The 23,737-nt window shown below is 36.2% G+C and overlaps 2 protein-coding genes across 2 annotated transcripts; both read right to left on the bottom strand.

The window, feature by feature from the left end:
- Window positions 1-749: 749 nt before the first annotated feature.
- Window positions 750-23,451, bottom strand: LOC121428383 (aminopeptidase B-like). The gene is made up of 12 exons (XM_041624972.1): window positions 23,157-23,451; window positions 13,310-13,534; window positions 12,677-12,786; window positions 11,428-11,610; window positions 10,013-10,225; window positions 9,494-9,676; window positions 8,606-8,785; window positions 4,825-4,901; window positions 3,659-3,794; window positions 3,090-3,251; window positions 2,114-2,198; window positions 750-1,330 (listed from the first exon to the last, which is right to left on the bottom strand). The coding sequence occupies exons 1-12, from the start codon at window positions 23,368-23,370 to the stop codon at window positions 1,179-1,181; spliced, it is 1,920 nt and encodes a 639-aa protein (XP_041480906.1). The 5' UTR covers window positions 23,371-23,451; the 3' UTR covers window positions 750-1,178.
- Window positions 14,771-18,406, bottom strand: LOC121428384 (perlucin-like protein). The gene is made up of 3 exons (XM_041624973.1): window positions 18,062-18,406; window positions 16,571-16,703; window positions 14,771-15,881 (listed from the first exon to the last, which is right to left on the bottom strand). Exons 2-3 carry the CDS (start codon window positions 16,692-16,694, stop codon window positions 15,451-15,453), a joined length of 555 nt encoding a protein of 184 aa, XP_041480907.1. The 5' UTR covers window positions 16,695-16,703; window positions 18,062-18,406; the 3' UTR covers window positions 14,771-15,450.
- Window positions 23,452-23,737: the final 286 nt, after the last annotated feature.

A 23,737-nucleotide genomic window follows, 5' to 3' on the forward strand; every position in this document is an offset into this window, starting at 1 on the left:
GATAGATCCAGAATTAATCAATAGAGGAGATGAGAGGTGGAGGAGGGGAAGCAGTATAAAAAAAATTCTGCCAAGCAAGAAATAAAGAACAAAAAGCAGACGTGATCAACTGTCATTATTAGCATAGTAAAGGCCTTTGCAAAAAAGGGCCACCGCAGACCCATGGATCCATCCCTGCCCCCCCAAAAAAAAAAAAGAAAAAAAAATAACAAAGATGAACATTAATTGATACAACTGAAATATCCACATTGTAGAAAAGAAATATGAAAATTGCATATTTCATTCACAAGAAATGGGTTCATTACACGTCTAGCTCTTAATAAAGAAAAATCCCACATGGGTAAATATCTGCCCAACTTTGGCAAAAAGAAGCAAATGACAAATCAGTCAAATTTGAGTTATTGTTTCTTAAACACCCTTTCTATATTGCATGTTTAGGCAAAATTTGGGAAAGAAATTACCGTTCTATGGAAAGATGTTGAAGAAAATATGCTGTTAAATTGCACTGACGCCTATGAAAATGACGAACTCACATTGCTCATTCACAACAAATGATACTTTTGTAACTTGCTCCCTTGTGCCAAAGTACAGCAGATATGTGTGCATGTGTTTGATACAATAAGCACAATACACTAAATAACATCAAGAAAGATATTTGTAAAAGAAAAAAAAAACTCTTAGGATTTACATCTCTATCCTAAATATTTCATTCAACATAATAGAATTAGAAAACAGATGGTACATACATGTACTTCTACCACAATTCAGCATCAAGGGCTCAGACAAAACCAGGCCTTCTGATCTATTAGAAGTATTTCACGGGTGTGTAAAGAAATTCCATATTTCACAAAATATTATTCAAGTTTCATATACTTTCCTTATAAATATAAAGCGTTAATTAACATTTGTTATTTGCACTGGCATGGCTTGAAAAGATTTTGTTATTGTTGTTGTGGGAGTGGGGGAACTTGTGAACATGAACTAGATGCAGCTTTGCCAATTTGATATTTAGAAAATATTACCCTTCAGTGTTGACCATTAGATCTGCAGTAGGGAGAATTTGTTCTCCATGCAAGCTGACCAAAATATTAACGTCCATCATCGGAACAAAACACAAGAATTTAATTCTCAATCATAAAAAAAATAAAGTCCTATTTACGAACAGAAAAGACATGTGGTTATGATACACTGACCATTTTCTCAACATATTTTCTAACATTAACGTGGAGTTGGTCTTTGGTCAGCGCGGCCATCTCTGCGGCAAAGTCTTTCATTCTTGTCGAACCTTTCATCAAGGCACCATAGATGGGGACAGTGTACTTCTGCTTGCCTGGATGGAAAATAAAGTTTAAGAATTTTGTTTGTTTGATTCTTTCATTCATTCAGTCATTTATTTATTGATCGATCGATCAATTAATTTTATTTCTCGTAAGAGGAAATAAAAACCTTAAAACATACTATTTCAATCAAATTCATATGCCTATAATTCAATACAGTCTGGTTCCTATCGCCAAAGGGATTAAAATAAGAATGAATAATCTAAAAGGCAACAAAGAGAAGTACATCTGCAAGTCTGGAAATATGTTCAGTGTTACATCCAGTATATTGAAGAGGGAGAAGAACTGATATATTTTAGTAAAGCAGCTTCTTAAACGTCATCAAATTTAATGACGAAGTACACAAATCCCGTACGATGTTTTGTTACTTGATGATGGCTAATAATTTTTCCATTTCATTTCAATCCTTGCGATTCCCCTCGACATTAATAATTTAACAACTTAACATAATTTCAAATTAAAATTAAAAACCTATATATTCATTATTATTATTTCTCTATTCAAATCATATACATGAGGTACTACATGTAGATAATGAATTTATGCTCAATCCTTTGGCAACGCATCATTCTTCTTTTGATGCTCTCAACCCAGGTGAAGTAAACAGGTACCTGGCAAATATTCATTCCTTAAACCTACATGTAAGATGTCCTCCTAGCAGTGATACAAAGCCTATTACACTAATATTCAATATCTTTCTGGTTTAGGCGAAGAAAATACTATACAAAATAATTTTTATGATATTCTTCTAAGTATGAAATTGCAAATATTCATACCTTGTGCGATAAGGAAAGCTTTGACATTTGGAAGGTCGTCTGAAAAGTCGCTCCTTATTGTGACTTGTGACCATCTTAATCGAATCTGAGATAAATGGAAAACAAAAGTATGAGTGGGATAGTATTAGTATACTTCAACTCAACAGTTATCAATGTTCATCACAGGTGTAAATCCTGGGGGGTGGGTATATATCCAACACTTTTCTGAGAGGGGTGTGGCATGTACAATCATCCCCCCTCCCCACTTTCCAAGACAGAAACTGTAATCTTTTTTTAATTATCAAATGTTTAATACTACTTTTAATGTGTAAATTTATTTCTAAATACTGTCAGTGTTGTAATTGGCCTAATTTTGCATTATAAAACCGTAAAATATCTCAAACGGTTCTTCTACTCCTGTGCTCAACTTACAAGAATTTTGCATTTACTGTACATGTCACCATATCCCGCCACAAGCTTTGCTTTTAGGGACTTCTTCTAAAAACATAATTTGTATATAGTTACATTTTCTTTGATAAATTGATTTGTATACACTTATGTCTACAAAAATGAACAAATTTAAAAACGAACAAAAAATAAATTTTGTTTTGATTATACACCAATCAAATATACACTTTGCAACTGGATTTGGAACATCATAAATCATACCATTATTCTTATTGGCAACATTTTTTTAAGAAAAGTGACAAATCCTACTTTAAATATTCTGAAAACGATATCCCTGCACATAATATACCAATAATACCATATTTTACCAAGGATAACCACTTAAGTTCTGAAAACTGTTCTCCCAGCAAAAGAAATGATTACGTTATTATGACCCCAGCTTTAGCACATGTCAGATCAAATCCTACAAAACTCTGTGCAATGAATAAAACCAGCGAACAATCCCAGAGTTCGGACATAAGAACCTGCAAAAGATTTTATATTGCATCACACAAGGAATTAAAAGTTAGATAGTATTTATAATACCTACCTCAGCATTGTGAGTATCCCGTATCTGAGGGTAGGTTTTGGCAAATTCTTGGAGCGTTTCATGAGGTATGCTCTCTTCTGCTTCTACCAACTGGTCTATGAAATGGAGAACTTGATACGTCTTCCACTCTGAGATGTCCAGTGAAAGATCTTTGTTATCTTTCTGCAGATCAAAACAAAAAAAATGAATAAAAAACATGTTCAAAGCTCGTCAACAGTTTCAGTAAAGGGTCAGTAATGTGAACTATATTCATATATCATCTAATATTCCAATCTTACAAAAATGTAAAGGCCAATCAAAATAAATGTTTTTTCAAGATCATAAAATTTTGTTTCATATCATCCACAAAAATACCATTTTTTTTAGACATACACATATATAATGCAGCAATGAACAGAAACATTGACAGCAAAATTGGGGAGATTCACCAAAATATAAGAAACTTTTAATAAGCTTAGGATACCATTTTTTTAATTGTACTTAAAAAGATCCTCAGCAATGTTTACTTTGGGTGACTCGTAGTGGCATTTTGGGTTGGGCCATCAAACAAACAATCTTCAGAAAGGTACCTCTTTATGATACGAGAGCCAGTAGCTGGCAAGTTCCTCTGCTGGATCCATCAACGTCCGGCCGGCCGACAGGTCAGGGACATAGGGGGGCCATGTGGTGCCGTTGAGCCAGACTTGGTCAAATTCAAATCCTTCCCTGGTAAAAGATCGAAACCAGTGTGTAAATCAATACAATGTATAAAGCTTCAACATCCTTGGTTCATCTTTGAATTATCTTCCATTTAGCAACAAGCTTTGTGATAAAGCATCTACTTTTAAAGGGAGAGATTGTCCTCTGTTTTCCTGTGGAATATAACACCACTGGAATATACATTACCCCTGGTAGAGAGATGGTAGAGCAAGATTTATGACAGACATTATGCAATGCCACTGGAAAATGCCTTACAGTAAAGTCCTAATCTCACTTTCCCTGCCCTTATAATTATCTAAAGGCTAATGAGGCTTGGTATAAGAATTTCTCACTGGTACATTGAGTTTGCTGTTCCCCAAAGTTGTCTCTATTACAGGTATTTCCAATGCCTTTCACAAAGTCTGGGGTCAGCAAATAATAATCCACTCCCCATGAAAGCTAACGCCCATCTGACTTAACTAAGATTGCATGAAGGTAAACAATACTTGGATCTACCTATGGTTATAAGAAATTGCACTGCCATTGGTTTCAATGTTAAAGATAAGTGCCAGTTGTGGTAACGATCTAAAAATGAGTTTGAACACAATCCAATAAAAATGGCCACCCAAGTGTTTGTATATATGAAATATGTGCTAAATGACTCTTGGAAAATGTGTAATTGCTGAAAAACAAGCAAAATAAACACAGAATTCCATCAAATATCAGGTATTTTTCCATTCAAAATTAATACACTATCCAACATATGCTTTTCTGTGCTAGTGATCACCAGAATTATCAGTTTTGAGCTAAGATTTCATGATTTCACAAAGATAAGTCAACATTATGTACTAGATCTAGATATATGATATGGTGAAAAGTAACCTTGATTTAAAAGACATTTTCATGAAATAATTGTTTGCTGCAACTACTTTCTTTTACCTTATACTAAGATCGCATGAAGGTAAACAATACTCAAATCTACCTATGATTATACAAATTTGCACTTTCAATGGTTGCAAGGTTAAGTGAAGTTCTGACAGTGGCTGTTAATACTCACTTATCTTTAATCTTTTGTTCTTGAAGCTCAGGGTAGAAGTCAAGGAAAGCATCAAACAGATCCTCTGCAACAATGCTCTAAACATTTAAAGAGATATGGCAAGAAAGGTGTACAGATTGAAGATTGGTTCCAGTTGTGGTTACAAAACAAGAAAAGAATTTGAACAGAGTAAACTATGAATGAATTTTAACACATTTAAACAGATTCACCGGACACATTTGGTATGGCCCATATTCTCGAAGAGGTTTAAATTTTACCATGTGACAAAACAATGGTCTATGCAGATTTCTCATATTATCGTGCTTCAATTAGGCAAGATTAGCCAAAAGCATCAATTTGTAATTAGACAAAAAACAAAGTATGCAAAGTCTATCGTTTTGAACGATGGTATAATTGAAACCTCTTTTGAGAATCCGGGCTATGTGTATGTATGAACAAAATTACATGCTAGATGAAACTTGTACAAAACATTATTAGCCAAGTACTTAGCAAAACAAGCATGGTATTGTGTCAGCTCACGAGTCATTTTCAAACTTATAATAAACTAGCAGCAATTACCCGTGGCAGTACAGGGGGTAGGAGTCATTTTTCTTTATCATAGTGTGTGGGGGATGGGGGTGACATTCTTGTATGTACAGCTAGACTGCCTATTCACACTGAAAGCCGAGCAGTTTATTGATGAAATATATTTAGACAACTGATTCATATTAGACTTCTCTTTCAATATAGATAGGAGGTTCAATTAAGTTAAGCATCTTGAGTTGAACTGGAGCATAATCATTACAGAGTGAAATTCAAATCTAACTATAAAATGGAAAATGTATTAGAACACGGTGTATTCAGTAAGCAGTCAAGAGGCAATTATTGTGATATAGAAATGTTATGATTACATGTATTGGGTCAGAAATAAATATGTAAGTACATTGCACATGTACCTTACAATGTACATTAGACTGCGGTTGTTTGTACTTTTTAAATTAAAGGTTGCTCAGTCATATATAAGTATGGCAGGATGTCGAAAAGAAGTGAGAGTGAGAGAAAGGGGGGGTGATAAAATGAGTGAGACAGAAACAGTGGTGGGAAAAATGAGTCAGACAGACAGTGAGGAAAATGAGAGACAGAGAATGGGAAAAATGAGAGAGAGAGGGGAAAATGAATGACAGAGAGACAGAGGGGAAATGAAAGAGACCCACACGGGGAAAATGAATGAGAGAAAGAGATAGACAGACAGTGGGAAAAATGAATGAGAGAGACAGAGAGTGGGGAAAATGAGAGAGACAGTTGGGAAAATGAATGTGAGAGACAGTGGGAAAATCAGAGAGAGAGATGAAGAGAGAGAGAGAGAAAAAAAGTTTTAGATGTTAATTGTGATAAAGATAAGATTTGTATGGCTTACATAGGCTTTTTAAATGCTTTTTTAGAGGTTTTAGATATCTTTTTTTTTACTGGTGGATCAAATAGTTATGCATTGAAATAATTGATAAAAATCTTAGAAAGTACACTGTAAATGTATATCTTATGGAATTATTGTGTCTTTTAAAAGTTATATGGGCATCTTCACTGATTATAATACAATATTTAATTTCATTCAAATAAATAACAATATTGATACGTGTATGTTAGATTATGTCTTTTTTCATAAAAATATAACACACAATGTATAAAATATAATCATGTTAATTAAAGGCAAGATATGCTACAACAGTATACAGATGAAAATATCATATTTGAGATGGCATGTTATAATGCATAGGTCCCGTATGTCTGTTATAGATACACGGTATTGGCTGTTGAAGCGATAAACCATTTTTACACTGTTATATTCATATCTACATTTTTTATAAAAAACATATACATATGTACAACAGAGCTTTGTAGAATACATGTCAAACAAAATAGGTGTAGCAAAAAAAGAAAAATGCCAGTGTTGCCAATTTGCAGAAGAAAATCTGATCAAATTTGCCTTTAAATAAAAGGGTTAATAGCAAATCTATATTTAAGACAATTCTAATTTTGGGTTTTGGAACTTAGCACTGAGTTGATTATCTGACTCAACCAAACAACTTCATCATATGTTGGAATTTAGATTTACTGCGGCATCAATCATTCAATATAAATATTACATTTTACGTCAAAATACTAACCATGCACTGAACTGTGTACAACACATAGAGATGTTAAGTATATATCTCTATGGTACAACCATGGTACAACACATTACGAAAATTTCCCGTTTGATTCTCGACCTCACTTCGGACTGCAAACTGCGGTCGCATACCCCGTTTTGTGTTTGCAAATCTCAAACAACTTTTCCAACCCCGATAAACCCATCTTGGCCAGGTAATCCCCTTGTCTCAATTTCACCACCACGGGCCAGCTAAACGAGCGTTGAGCCAAGGACGAAATGATAAACAACAGCTGTGCTATTACGTAAGACTTGTCTGCCTGTAGAAGGATCTTCGGAATGAAATTATTGTATTTGATATTAATCACGTTTTCAAAGGCATATTACATTCAGACATCCAATACTAGTCCATTTTCAATTTCGAACGAAGAAAATCGACCTCGAAATAAGGAAAGTATGCGGAATAAAAATTATGGTATGCTTAGCATGCAAGGACCGCGATGCATCCCATCTAGTTTCTGTCCGTACAGCAAGAAAATATGGGATGCATGCCGTTAATTCACTCGCGCAACGATACAGTCTTAACGAAAGGAAGGAAGGAAGGAAGGAAGAGAGAGAGAGAAAGAAAGAAAGAAAGAAAGAAAGAAAGAAAAAGAAAGAAAGGAAGAAAAAAGTTTCTATCAACGCGTGTATACATGGAACTCCATGCACTCAACAGAATGCAATCCATCGTGTGTGGCCCCCTGCTGTGACCGTTGATGCTGGGGTGTATTATCTTCGGACCGAGGTCAAGAAACAGGTGTTTCTATACTTAAATTTCATGCTTGTTTTGAGAAGAGATTTGATAAGGGAAACTTGGGGTATACTGCTCTTAAACGCAAAATTTTCGTCATGAGAGCACTGGCACAGTTTGATTTTGGAGCGTTGAGTAGCAGGTAGCCAAATCTGTTAAAATATAGGATTAAATACAAAGGATGTGTTAATGAAACTGGGCAGAAACATTCGATGTAGACCCTCACCCCCAGCAAACCCGCAGTCAACACTTGTTTTCTAAAAAGCCAAGTCAGAATAGGGTTAACCTCTTTGTGTGTCCAACTGCCCACAATTTGTACAGTAACCACAGACTGAGGACATGATTCGGCCGATTACGGTATGTTGTTTACGTTTACATGCGCATATGCATGCAGCCAGCACATGAGCAAGTACGTACCGTATACCGTGCTTTGAATTTCGCTGACCCGAGAGAGGTAAAAGGGACTGGGAATACTTCGAAGCTATACTCAGGGCTGCGAAAAGGAATGCCAAAAAGTTACGAATTGTAAAAAAAAACTTTAAATAATGCGACCAAAATACCACAAATAACCCCCCTCATGACCATCTGTGAACAATTTAACCATGTTTAGAAATAATTCCAGCTCGATTGAGTGGAAAACCACGGAGAAAAGCTGCTTCAAACAAACGGAAGGACACACAAGATTAGCCAAATTATAGTAAGGATAAATGTGCATATGCATGCTTTTCTTTTTGTCAAATGCAGGAAGTTTGTTTCTGGAAGGTTTTCATTATTTCATGTTTGGCTTGCGAACAGGGCTTTCATCAATCCATTCATTCTGGAAAACCATCACAAAAAAAGATAAATAAAAATCTGATATGTACCTTGAACTTGAATTGTTGACAATATGACTTGAGAAAATCTGTGAACTTTGACCTCCCGCCAACCAGACTGGCCAGGTAGCTTACAAACGCGAATCCTTTCTCATACGGGACCTCGTTATATGTATCCTCAGGGTCAATTCCCTTGTCGATTACAACACGCAATCTGTTCAATGGATGATCCTGGAGAAAAAAATGAAATAAATAGGCTTAATAATTACAGGTATTATGGCTATCAATTTTTATTTTCTTTATTCATGTAGGTCTTGCTTTGACAGAGTAAGTATGAAGTGTTGATCTCTACAAGAGCATTAAAAATGAAACCAAATGGAATTTGCTAATTCAAAACAGCCTAGCAAAGGAATTACAAAACATAGCCCCTCACCCCTCCCCCCCCCAAAAAATGCATAAATGAATACAAAATACCAATAAAGCAATGAAAAACAAAACAATTACACAGAATAAGAATAAGCATCTTCAAGTAGCCAGTGACAGAAAATCATATAAATATTTTCTGAACATACACTACTGTGTTACATCAACATAGTTTTGAATGGCAGTAGGCCTATACAACCATACAGCATTCGCCCAAGGCTTTATGTCTGTCACTTTCAGACATCAAATTCTTGAAATCATGCTTCCATATGTAAACAGCCACCCCAAAACCAACCATAGGTCTAAAGTCTCCCACAATGAATTTGAGATTGAAAGTACTTGATTGACTGAAGAAGAAACTTAGTACAAGCTTTAAAAAATATAAAAGGAGAAAACGATGTTTTGTAGGTCACTTGTCTATTGTATTTGTGATTCAGTTATGATAAATCATTGATACATCTCGGTTTTGTTTTTTTCTGGGACCCACTGTATAGGGAACCTATTTACACCACTCACATCTCCTGCATCTGTCATTTGTTGCTTCAATAGTGACCTCCCTGTCGCAGCCTCCAGGCACATGTACGGTTCACCTAGGACTTCTTCGATGATGCAACGTTGGGCAAACATGGTGAAGCCCTCGTTCAGAAAGAAATCACTCCACGTTGCATTGGTCACCAGGTTGCCGAACCAGCTGTGGGCCTTCATGTCAATGAGAGAAAATCAATGCAGTTAACTCCTCTTAAAGACCAACACACACCTTACGACTGGTCTGTGAACCAATTTTGAAATAAAACATATTTGCTGCAAACACTGAGACATAGAACATCTGTGTAAAGTTCTAAATCATCAAACAAATACTTATGTTTACATCTGTGACTATGCTCCTTATTAGAATTAGCTTCGATTGGCTACAATTTGAAACCAATTTGGCATTTACTCCAAAATAAAGGATTGCAATTACAGTTAATTTGAACCTCAAATAAAAAGAAACAAAAAGAATAAGAATAAAAAGAAGTGGAAATTTATACAACTTACAATTTCATGCATGACAACATCTGTGAGCGATTTATCACCAACAAGGAGGCACGGGGTCACGAAGGTCAAACATGGATTCTCCATCCCTCCAAACGGAAACGACGGAGGCATGACCAGAATGTCATAGCGCCCCCACACGTATGGTCCAAAGAGACGTTCTGCGGTGGAGATGTAGTCTTCCACGACCACGCTGAACTCTGCCTGTGCTTTGTCCTGTATCACAAGGTATAACAAGTGATTTGAATGTTAAATTGCCAATTCCTCTACTGCCAACTCGTCCACTCACCACCTGGTCTAATTTCATTTAGTCTAGTGCCATTCCTTCCATCAACATTTTGTCTAACAACCATTTGGTCCAAACATCACTTCGTCTAATCTATATTTCATCTCATAACCAGTTGGTCTAATATCCATTTCATTTTCATTCATTTTGCACAATGTAGCACTTTGTCCAATTAGACCAAATAGTATATGGACTAAATGGCTATTGGACCAACTGGTTATTAGACGGAATGGCATTAAACTATATGAAAGTAGACCATGTGGTGAGTGGACAATTTGATGGTAGACCAAATGATAGTCGACGAGTTGGCGAATGGACGAATTGGAAATAAACCATTTTAACCATGTTTGCAGCCAGACCTGATGTATTATTTCCTCAAATTGGCAACCTAAGCACTTTTCTTACATTGCTCCATTTTTTTGTTCTTTTCAAAACCAATATGTTAGATAACATGTAGATAGAAATTGGTAGAGATATCTTTTACATTAAAAGTTTAATATTTGTGAATTTGTAAGTTAACAATAATGATTATGATTCACTATATTTTTTCATCCATTTATTTTTGTTTGTTTTTTAGTCTCAGTGCAGTTCAGCCCTGTAATCGAAGGCAAATCTTGGGTAAACTTCAATGCATGCCTTCTATTGAAGCCTACCACTGCAAACTACAATTCAATAGCATGCATATTTTACATAGTAATAGCAAATAAAAGAAGATAACAATAGGCATTCATATAGCGCCATCTGTCTAGAAATATTCTATTCCGAGGTACACAAGAAAAGGACAGAATGAGAGAGTTTGGATGAGTGTCAAAGTGCCAATAAGTAATACTTTTAGAAAAGATAAGACTTCAGTTGAAAGTCTCCAGTGATGATATGATTCTTAAATTCAACGGCAAATTATTCCAGAGAGAAGGTGCTGAGGCAGATAAAGCTCAAGCACCATACATGTATGCTACACGTGTTTTGGGAGTCTTAAGAAGATGCTGGTGTGATGATATCAGGCTACAAGCTGGTGTATAAGGCGTGACAAGGTCTTGTAAATATTTTGGTGCTATACCATTTAACACTTTCCAAGTTAGAAAAGCATTTTAAATTCTATACACTTCCGGATTGGCAACCAATCAAATCTTACCAGAAGACAGGGTTCTGTCCAGACATTGCTCCTAGGTCCTATTTGGGCTGAAGCGATATCACCAACGGCCAAGGCCACGAGGTAGCTAGGGATGAGGTGGTTCATACGGAAAGTGAAGATATCTGGATTGACGTCCTTACCCCATTGGTCTGCACTCATCACTGCAGCAAAGCCTGATGGGACCTAGGTCAAAGGTTGAATTAAGACGGGAGGAAGGCTCATTTACGGAAAACAATCAAGAGTGATTTTTTTCTCAACCAAAATTTCTAAATTCATGAACCAAATATTACAACAAAGGACATATGACAAATTGAGTATAGTCAATGTGATCAAAGCAATACAAAAATGATGACTAGCTCAACTGGTATTAGACAGACTAAATGATGATTGAACAAACAGTAGTTAGTACAAATTGATGATAAAACAATAATACACTGTATATGTGACCCGACACCCCAAACCAACAATAAGTCTACCAAAATGAATATTGAAATTTTTACTGAGCATGAAAATTCATTTCCTAAGCTTTCAAATATAATATGTTAAAATTGACCAACAATATCCATTACAAGTACTTGATTGAATGCAGAGGAAATTCAGCAAGAGCTTGAAGAATAAGGAGAAAACAAGGTTTGAAGTTTGGGGTTCACTCAAGCATGAGATGTGCATTCTGTGTAATCTCAGTGAAGCTTCCAAGTAGTCTGAAAAAGTAATATCCAAGAAACTCTTGAATCGTTTCTTTTATTCAACATTACAACTTCAAATTTTCACAGTATGAAGAAGAATTGCTCTTTCAGATAAGCTTTTTTCTTTTAAGTTTTGGATCTTGGAGACTAAATTATTATTTTGGCTATTGACATACATGTAGAACCTTACCTGGCAACTTATTGGTGGTTTTGAGGTGGAAGGTCACATATTCATGTCAGATATCTAGAAATTACACTAACTTAAGACAGGTCATTTTGCCTCCGAAGAAGATTCTGCGAGGATCGAAAGCTTAGGCCCCTTTTGACTCTCTAACTTAAGACTAAGCGGCAATACCAACAAACTTTCTATTAATGAAAAAGAACCAGGATGACAATGACAATTGAATTTAATTGAAATCATAGATTGAAAACAAATTTCAAGAACGGTCAAAATGTATTTTCTCTCCCCAAAATTTGAATGTTTTGGGGAAGGGTGTGGGTGTGTGTCGGGGGGGGGGTGCTAAAAACATCCCCCTCCCCCAAAAGCATTCCTACTCGCATACCTGAACAGATGCAGAATATGTTGATTTGACTGCTGGTGTATCGATGCAAGGGAAGAAGGATCTATTCAAGACGGCCTGCCCTTGAGTGTACAGGTATGGCTTGGACTTACCTGAACACATCGCAAAAATGAAAAAACCAAAAAGATGATTTAGAGGATCCGTTTGTTTGATTAACTTTGGAGGAGCAACACATACAGGAAAATTTCATATAGGTTTTAGTGCAACCTCATGAAATTAAATGAAACCAATTAAAAGTAAAGCTGAAATTAACTAAACCAAATCATTTGAATATAATGATAATGATGAATGACACAAAGGCTTTAATTATAATCAATCAATTAATTAATTAATTCAATTACTACTACTATGAATCCGGCACATCCGAGAATGAATCAACAATGGTACACCAGGCTTTGCGTTCTGACATAATCGCAATGATCATGATGATGATTATCATCATCATCACTATTACCACAATCATCATGATCATTTAAGTATTATAACAACCATAGAGACAAAACAAAATAAATCAAACAAAACTCTATTCAATACAGACACACAAACAAATGAAAAAGGAAGTTCAGATACAGCTGTCACCAGAGAATACCATATTTTAAGAGGACTAAAAATTACCTGCAGTCTGACTAGGGTCTAGCCAGCATAGTCCAGGAGCTTTTCCTACTGTGTACGTGACCTCAATCTGGAACTCTTCTCCGACCTCACTGCAGGCTCGGCAGATGTGAAGAGCAGCTCCATAGCTGGTGAAAGGCTTTACCTCGTACTGGAGATCAATGTCATCGGCGGAAGACTTCTCGACGATGCTCGAAATCTGTATACTGTCGTGGCTGTCTAGAATCACTGTAAGATACAACGTACATAAAGTGATTAATTTGCATTAATAAAGAAATATTTTTATGAAATTACTGAAAAGAACTAAATGTCGACAAATGCAGATACTATGCATGGCTCAATCATTGTGATTGTGATGGCGATAATTTAGCTGTAACTATGACGCTGTCATCTGTTTCTCTCTGTCCGTGTTTGAGGACCCCACTGGAAATAAGCTTTCGAGCTTTTGTGGGTCATACTGTGCAAGCCTGTTGTTTTTTTTTATTGCTACTGTATATATGTTATGGTGACTTGCCAAATAAAATCCATCTCCTGATAACCCACAAACACCTATATCTTCCGTGAGGAAAAACCATAGCTATTGTCAACGTATCACAATAAATTCATAATCACCAACACAATAATCATCCTCATTTTGTCAGAGTTACAGCTAAATTATCACCATCACAATCAAAATGACAATAACCATCATAATCATACATGTAGCTGCTTCAAATTCACAACCTGTAATATAACCACTACCATCACATCCAGAAAAACCTCTAGTATGCAGCTTCTTCCATCATTACTATTATCACCACCAATACCACATCTTCATCATCATAATCACCGCCACCAACAATACAATTCCCATCATCATCATCACAATCACCAGTGTTCATTATCACCTTCATAGTCCTCATTTTTGCCGTCATAACAATCATTACCATTACCACCATCATCACTACAACTATTATCATCACTACCACCACCACCACCATCATTAGAACATTCGTTATCAGTTATCACCATCACCGACAACATCATCATCATCGCTGCCACCACCATCACTCCCACAATCATCATCATCATCGTCATCATCGTCATCATCACCATCATCATCATCATATCATCATCATCATCATCATATTATCATCACCATCTCATATTATCATCATCGTCGTCATCATCATCATCATCATCATCACTATCATCATCATCAATCATTATCATACTCATTACAATTCTGCACATTCATTAAACAAACTCAAACATAAAGAATGAATCACTAATACCACTGTCATCACTGCTGCATAATAACGTTTTACAACAAGAATGGTTTCAATTAGAGAGTATTTAATATATAGAGAAGCCATTTAGGCTTCAAAGGGAAAAATCAATAAGTTTTATTTATCATACAAACGGATATCCATGCACTAACTTTCTTAGTTTTTCTTTTTCCTTTTCTTTTTTTGCCAATTCATCAAAAGAAGTATAGTATGTTCAAAGATTCCATATTTTCCTACTTACTGTACAATGCATGTCAAGGACAGCAAACAGTTCTCAAAATTTGTTTTAACATTCAAATTTTCGCCAGGTCTACTTAACCGTGATCAAACCATGTGCCAGTTTCTTGATGAAAGTTGTTATCACCCTTGAGCAAAAGGGTATTCTTTATTTTTTTGCATGTGAACAAGGTATTCTTGGAATGTGATTGTACAAACATCTAAATCCATGTGATGGTTACTTGAAAGTTGTTATCACCCTTGAGCAAAAGGGTATTCTTTGCTTTTTTTCATGTGAACAAGGCATTCTTGGAATGTGATTGTACAAACATCTAAATCCATGTACTCAACATGCTTAATCAAAATTTACATTTCATGTTTTCATTGTCATATGCTACTTGATAAATGTACGCACCTATCCATCTGTCAGGATTGATGACTAAATTTCAAAGGGAAATAATATTTATTTCAAAAGCAGAGTTGGCATCAGACCATGTTTTCGAAATTTCAAGGAATAAGAATAACATAATTTTAACAATAATAATTCTAAACATAACTTGTAATATTATCAAATAAAGCAGAGATAAATTTTTGGAATGATTGCATCACTACCATCCTGTTTAGTGATAAAGTTGAATGGGGGGATATTTGTTTCATGGTCTAAGGGATGAACTCGCAGACGTACGCACGTCCCTCATCACAATCTTGGTCGTTGAGCTGTTTCCCGTTGAACTCTACGCAATCTTCATCATCCCACCAAGCCCACCATGGCCTGTGGTTGTCCGGCTGCCCATTGGCCCACATGGAGCTCCCTCTGCTCAGTTCTCCTCCGAAGCCAGTCCATCGGTACCGCCCCTCGCTGCTACGGTCATTCAGACCGGTCCACATCCAAGGGATGGCTTTGATGCCGTAGTAGGACTTGAGGAAATTGGCGACATCGGTTATCTCATTCTGGTTGTCGAACTTGACAAGTTGCCCGCCCACGTCGCGGCAGCTCTTTTCAGCGCTTGCCCAGTTCTTTCCCTTGTGGAAGTACATGTAGCAAGAGGACTTTCCAGGGGATCGTGGTGGCCAATTATCTGGGCAGTTATCTGTAGAGAAATTATTTGGGAGGAAATGAAATGTTATAATTCTCAAAGAACAATGAAAGAACATTCTCTGCTTTTTAAAGACACCATAAATGCTGCTTTCAAATACCACATCAGTGCTCTTCTAATAACGTAATCAGGCAGGCTCCTTCCACTTTTTTTCTTTACAAAAATTGTTTTTAAATTAAATCCATCATTTTCAAAAGAAAGAGCACACCAAATAAAATTTTCATAAACTTAAAAACTTAATTTTATTTGATGCCCTCACCCTGTCAAATCAAGTTAAAACCCCAAGCTTACAAACTATTTCAAAGTGAAAAAAATCCATCATAATCGTGAATGAATCTATTGTGAGCCACCTTATTTTACAATCCTACAAAGTAATAACATCCATGACCATGATACAGGAGTACCCAAGATGCCAAAAATCTTTTGTCCCAAAAGATAAGATTCTTCATTCTACAAAAAAATATAGGCCTATATACTTGTACTCAATGTTATTTTTTCTATAATCAGTGTTAACAAGAAATATACGGATAATCCATCTACAAGATACGTGAACATGTGGATGCTTGTAAACTTAACTGACTATCTTTGGCTTGTTTAAAATATCTTAACAAACCATACATTGATGAAAACAAAAAAATTAAATACTCATTATCGACCAAATTCAAGGTTAGAGTTTGACTTACAATAGCTACATTTCTCAGTCAGAGTGTAGAGTGCATTGGCAGCATCCTTGTTGACATCCTCTGTCCTAGCGAGGGCAGTATCACAGCTGAACAAAAACACAGTTGCTATGGTGATGAGCAACATATTGATATTCTAAATAAGGAAAAGATTTAGAAGAATTATAGAAGTCAATCTTAACATGTCAACTGGCATGACACAAGTAACAAAAAAAATCATGAGAGCTCAATTTCTCTAATATCAAGGAAAAAAAATGTTTGAGGCAACTTGATTTCAAAATCTAGATAAATGCATACAATTTCTGCAGACCTCATCCCAATATATGTTGTTATAGTCTTTATCGGGTTAAGAAGGGGACGTTTTATTGATATTTTAAGAATACAAATTTCAAATAGGCAAATAAAGTCAAATAGGAGTGTACAAAGAAAACTGGAAATGGTGTGCTTATTATATAAGGAATAGATGCAATGTAGGCTTACTTTTAAAGTTTCATTCTATTTTATTTCATGTAATGAACCAAAAGTTTCTCATAGAGTCAACATATTTACTGCAAATTTTTAGACCATTTATAGTGAGTGATTGTATTACCGACCGGCCTTGTATTACCGAACGCGCGCATCATATGCGTCAGAAAATAATCAAACACGATCAAACCTTTGCAACATTGTTCCAAAGGGCACTTGAATAGAAAAATGATGAAAAATGATCAAAAACACAATTTCGAAGTCTTTATATCCTCAAAATAATAAAATATGGTCAAAATAGCTAATCAGTGACTTTGTTGTTTTCCCAACTTTACCATAGAAAACACACGTTCGGTAATATGATACCTTTTTCAAGTGACCAAAAATTTCAGTTGCGAAGAGAGGTCCGATTGGAAGCTGATGTCGTAAAAAATGAAAAACAATTTTGGCAAAATTTCTGCATATTTATATTTTGTAGGTATTTGTGTATTTATGGTGAAAGTTTGGTGAATTTTATTGGAATAATGTATTTGATATGATCAAATTCATGAAAAGTGTTCGGTAATACGATCCACTACCATACTATTTATTAAAAATAAAACAATCTAATTGTAGGAAAAAAACAAAACAAAGCAGTGAAAATTTAGGCAATTTTTCATAAAGGTTCATTCCAGCATTGAGGACTGCCATTTTGCAATTTTAATGGGGGAGGTGAAATTTCATTCTTTAGAATTATTTTAATAAGAAAGTTTTTCTTATAAGAAACATCAAATCAGCCTGTATTTTTCACACTTGCAATGCACAGAATGAGATCTAATAAAAACAACTGTTTGTATCCCTCTAGGTAGTTTAAAATTGAGCTGCATTGCCACCAAAATTTATCATAAAAATTACACAAAAATTATCTTAAGTTATCAAGATCATTTATGAATGATCATTGGTAATAAAAAAAATGTGAGCTATAGAGCATATATGTGCAATGAGATTTTTTTAAAAATTAATAATAGAAGTTAACAATCAGAGACTTACCAGTGTTCTCAGTGCTTTAGGAAGATGATGCAATGAGTGACTCCAAGTTTGGAAGGGTTTTTGGTTTTATAGCCGGCCGAGATGAAGATCACAGAAGGTGAGAAGCGTATAATCAATATCAACATCTGTTATTGAAATCTTCTGTAACTATTTCAATTTTCAATGACTGATACATGACAATGTTTGCATTATCAAGGCAGTGAAGAGTTTGGTATGACAGTATAATCAATACCTGTAAGATCTCTGACACCTCTAAGTGGATGCTAACCATGTAAACAGGGGAAGAATTTCATGAAACGTGTGTCGTTTTCACCATTAAGCTAGTACTGCAAATCCTTGTACATGTATCTACATGTAATTGGCTGAAAGCAAATATTAGTGAAGAAAAATCACTAACTGATCTTTTTATGAAATTCTGCCAGGCGACACTTCCTCTTATTAAAGTTCGGCACAAAGGAGAAAAAAAATACTAGCTCGAAATGAAAAAAATGGAAATTATGTTGTTTGGGTAAGGAGCAAAAAAAAACCATGTCATTGCTACCAAAGGGGTGGGGAGGGGTTAACCACGGGGCTCTGCCAAGAAGTGCAGTGAACAGACTGGATGCCATTTTCATTTTTTATCTTAGAAAATTAATTTGAGTCAGGATTTGATGGTAGACACTGTGTAGATGAATGAGATGAAGAGACTGGATGCCATTTACATTTTTTATCTTCGAAAATTAATGTGAGTTAGGATTTGATGGTAGACACTGTGAAGATGAATGCTAAGACTTCAGGAGAGCATGCATACTAATGTTTTATTCCATTTCTTGTAAAATCTGGTAAAATTAAAAAAAAGCGCTAGCTGCTTTGTTTCTGAATCAGGCCCATGACCCTTGGTTCGGCTTAATGAGGAAGACTGTCAAAAATTCTTTAAAATCTCCCTAGTTAGGATAAAATAAAGATTATACCCCTCCCGCCCCCCCCCCCTTACCCCACCCTCAATTCATAACAGGTGTGGATACAGAGATGAAAAGGCAGTACGGAAAAGTGAGACATTGTGGGTGCACTGACTCTGAGAAGATTACATGAACAAAGTCTGATGGAAATAAAAAAGCAATTTAATTTTCTGTCAAACATTCACTATTGGAATCATCTCTTCATGGACAAAGGACACTTGTACATGTGTACAGGGAGCAAATCAAGAGCAAACACTTGTAGTTTCAACTTTCAAGATCCTTTAAAAAATCCTTCAATTAAGAATAGCCCTCAATCAAGTGAAGCTACATGTATAGCTATCATAAACACATGTCTTATTATGGATCATCTGTCAGCAAACAATTGATCACTTATCAGTATCGTTTTAATTAACTTTTTCTTCACTTTAATTGTCTCCGACAATTCAAAATCACTTCTTCTTTGGGGTTGAGCTGCCTCCTTGCAGATTGAAGATTCTTGCAGATATGATTGATTGAATGAATGTGAGCAGCAGGGTTCAGGTGCAGTGTGCATATTTTACTAGTTTAAAGAGAAATGCCAGTAGTTGCAGTAAAGACTGATTTCATGCGAAAGTCTGTAAAACCAGGCTTAATTGTCAGTATATCATTGAGGATCTAGATCTGGTAGTCAACTAAACTGAACTTTGTGAAATCTTGAAATCTACGCTGAAAAATATTCACACCAAAGATCATCAAAACAGATAAGTAAATGTGGGACAGTGTATTATCATTGCTTTCAGTTGAATGTCGTGCCCGACGCTTGACCCGAATCCTGTGCTTATTTGCTAATTTCTCAGCAATTACACAATTTCTTCCAGAATCCTTTGGCACATATTCTTTATTTATACAAACAGACACTTTGTTGGTCATTTCATTGGATTCTGTACGAACTCATTTTGATATCGTTACCAAAACTGGCATTTACCTTTAACTAAAAGTAACTCTAAGGTGTACATCCACATACATTGAAAAATATTTGATTACTCTGCATTTATAAGCCACTGGCTGCCACTAATTGGTGTTGCGGCATGCGCCTGTAATCCAGGTTGTTTGTGGGGAAGTAACAAATTGATGCAGAGGTTCACATGCTAGCTGGCCACATCTTTTGGATAGTATAGATCTAGTTAACTTTTGGCACCAGATATTCATACCTTTTAATATATATCTCTTTGTCATTTTTTCATTGATTAGAAATTATAAATTAATATCTTGTAGTTGATAAGTCCTTAGAGTGTAAATTTGATGTAAAAAAGCACATCCAAATCTGGACAGTCAATCGACAAAAGGGAGGGCGTGATAACACATGCGAGCTCACACTAACACTACCGTCGGTGAATGGGAATGATAGTAAAATGTCAGAAATTGTTGAATAAATCCCCAGAAACGACGGTTATTCCTGTCTACTTTATGTGTCATTTTAAAAAAAAAAACGATCCGAAAATCGTGTTTCCGCAGAATGTTACATATCGATCTAGATCTAACTTTACTGCTAGGGGGGGGGGGGCACTCGACCAAAAAAGTGGTAGGGGTTTCCACGGGCGAGACAAAAAACAGGGGCCTTGGACCGGGCTTATTGTAAAAAGGAGGGTCCTCGGAACGGGCTTCTGAACTACGATTTGTGAAAACAGGGGTCCTTGGAACGGATAGCCAGCGTGTGAGTAAGTGTGTATGCACCCCTATGGAACGGGCAATGCGTGCATGATGCAGCTAGCGCGGCCTCCGCCGGGTGTGTGCTCGCGCAGAGATGATGGTCGGACAGCGCTCGGCGGCTGCTTTTCACCAAATTGCAGCAGATCAATGCGACTGGAACGGCGTAACAAAAAATATGCGAAGCTTTGGAGGGAATTTCTGTTTTTTTCTCAATAAGACAATAATGCTATGCCTTGGAATGGAAATTTTGGTGTAAAAATGGGGGTCCCCTCCGCGGCACATACCCACTGCATTATATACTGAGTGCCCCCCGGAATAAGTAATACGTTGTCTGTACTTACGGGCCAACAACTCTTCAGTCATGTCAGTCTATGTATGATGGTGGGCCCCAAGTCTGCGCACCTAACAATTTGAGTTAAGATTTAGCATGAATTTCTTCTTATTTCACAAAATCTTTTGATTAATAGTGTTCCTTATAAGTTATATTATTAAAAGTAAGTTTACCAAATTTCTCATTAAAAAGTGAAAGGAAATATAGGATTTTCTTGAAAAAACCTCGGGCAGTCATTTTCAGATTGAAAAAAAAATGGTATAGTAACGTATTGTATTTCCGGACGCGCATATTATTGTATACGAAATCAATTTCGTATCGTAAGACTTCCGCAGTTCAATTTCACATATCAATTCAAAGAACAAGTTTGCAAAAACAAGGCGAAAAAATCCAACTTTTACCTTATTTTTCTCTAAAATGACAGAAAATGCTTAAAATATCATATAACATAGTTTTGCATTAACAATTGATCCCAATTGATCTATTTTCTGATGGCAATATGGACCTAATTTCGGGCCTGATTCGCCGAATTTCAATCTTGTCCGCTCCATCGATCAGATCGTCGACGGCTATAGTTCTAAAGGTATATACCCCGGCCGTCCGTGCGCGAGGTAGATAGAGAGCCGTCAACGATCGTCTGCGCATCGATAGAACTTGACTGAGGGTCACGATATGAACGAGCATTAATACTGAAAAGTGCCATATCGAACACGCAATCAAAAAAAAAATTTTAAATGAAATTAGTTCGCAAACACCAATTTATTACAAAGATCTGCTCAAAATCGATATAAGAAAGCAAACAAAAACTTAGAATTTACTCATGAGATGATGAAAAAATCACACCAACTCTTTCTTACATCATTATAATCAAGAATATTTTTACCCGTCCGTCGCGCGTCCGGAATTATGATGTAATTTGTCACGCACGAAAATAATTGTTTTTCGTGGAGGGGTATGTGGCAAGTGCAGTGCAAAGAAAACGGTTGGAAAATATAAAATAATTTCATCATATTCATAATTTTCAGAATATTTGGAATAGCAAGGCATCATTTTTCTTCATTGTATTTCCTCTAGTTGTCATTTTTAAAGCACTGAAATAAAGGTGTCCGGCAATAGGATACACTGCCATACCCCATGTCTGCGCACTCATTCACTTTGCACACGATTCAGTGAATTTGATGACAAAGGCTGCATTTTGAGTCCATCACATGAAATGCCCTGAATTCATTATTTTCCCACCATTTTGAGTCGGATTTTCTTATGAATACCTGTCTATGGAGTGCATGTGTAAAGTTTGTGCTCGTTGCTCATCTTCTGTAACTATAATATATCGCGCAGATACGCGGGTGCGCAGACTTGGGAGACCGCGCAGACATGGGGGAACTGACCATATTGGTGAGTGGAGCCAGCTTAGCGGAACAACCAAAATACAGGAACGAAGCTCTTGGTCTGTAAATGTACACGGACGAGTCCTGGGCTCCGGCCCCGTCCCCGTGATCCAGTAGTAGGCCTACGTATAGACCAAAAGCTTCGGTCTCTGTTTTGTTGGTTGTTCAGCTGAACTTTGTTGGCTTCACTCACCAAATACAGAGACCGAAGTTCTAGCGCGATCTGTACAGGGGACTCAATGGCCATATGTTTATGTACTTAAGATCGGATAAAACGGGGAAGTGAATTTGCGCGACAGCCGAGGTAAGTCACTGTTTTTGTTCCTTTTAACTTCATTTTTCTCTGTTTTTTGGCAATTGATGCCAAGAGGGAATATAAATTTGCACTCTGCCTCTGGTCACTATAATTTTCGAAATTTTTATTCATTAAAGACAAAAATTGAAAAGCCCTGACAGGGGGATTTTGCATTGCAAGTCCCCTAATGGTGGCTGCACGATAGCGAGCCGTCTGTGTACGAGGAGAAATTTTAAAAAAATGTTTAAAAACTCCTCGAAACAGACGGCTGCTAGCTGTCTAGCCTACGTACTATTATAATTTAACGTTAGAACTCATCTTCATTGTTTTTGTCTGGCAGATGGTGGCTGGCCATAAGAATTTGCAGCGTAACTTATTTTTACTTCTTATTTCTGGATTTTTTATTAAAATTTCTAACATCCCTTAAAGTTTTAGATACCGTACCGGTACTCACCTTCATCACATTTCTGCAAACATTTGATATCAATCAACTCCTTCACAGCGAGTTCTTTCTTCGAGAAGTCTACCTTGATTTTCAGGTGAAAATGTCCGACTTTGATGTGCCTAAAGTTGGAAGCTGTTGTATTATCTATTGTAGTATCAGAATGCAAGGGCTGTTGTTTGGTTTTCTTTGCAGGTTGTTCAACATCATCTGTTTGAGCACTCATTTTGATGTTAATGTTTATAAAAACATGCACAGCAAACGATGAGGATATCTGGCTTGCGTGCTAAACACAGATTGCATGCAAATAACAAAACACGCACGTTGTCCAATAATTAGCCTTCATCAATACGTCACTTTATACCTTATAAAAATAAAGTGGTATGGTACAATGAATTTTGCTGCAAGAATCTGTTGTTCAAAAAAATTGTCTTAATATTTGCAGCAAAAATCCTTACTGGGACTCGATATAAAAGAGTCTTGTTTCAACACTACCTTGTTGATGGAAAATTCCAATTAGGGTCTGTGTAAGCAGACTAAAATTTAAAGGGGGAAGATGAGGAGGTCTGGAGGAAAGCTCTTCTTCTCTTTCC

The sequence above is a fragment of the Lytechinus variegatus genome, chromosome 15, assembly GCF_018143015.1.
Source record: "Lytechinus variegatus isolate NC3 chromosome 15, Lvar_3.0, whole genome shotgun sequence".
Lineage (NCBI taxonomy): Eukaryota > Metazoa > Echinodermata > Echinoidea > Temnopleuroida > Toxopneustidae > Lytechinus > Lytechinus variegatus.

Coding starts and splice junctions, on each gene's coding strand:
- LOC121428384 (XM_041624973.1), bottom strand. CDS start 16,694: ATGTTGCTCATCACCATAGCAACTGTGTTTTTGTTCAGCTGTGATACT. Junction 15,882..16,570: donor GACTGAGAAATGTAGCTATT/GTAAGTCAAACT, acceptor ATTTCTCTACAG/ATAACTGCCCAGATAATTGG.
- LOC121428383 (XM_041624972.1), bottom strand. CDS start 23,370: ATGAGTGCTCAAACAGATGATGTTGAACAACCTGCAAAGAAAACCAAA. Junction 11,611..12,676: donor CATATTCTGCATCTGTTCAG/GTATGCGAGTAG, acceptor CCTTTGACCTAG/GTCCCATCAGGCTTTGCTGC. Junction 3,252..3,658: donor GGCTCTCGTATCATAAAGAG/GTACCTTTCTGA, acceptor TTTGATCTGCAG/AAAGATAACAAAGATCTTTC.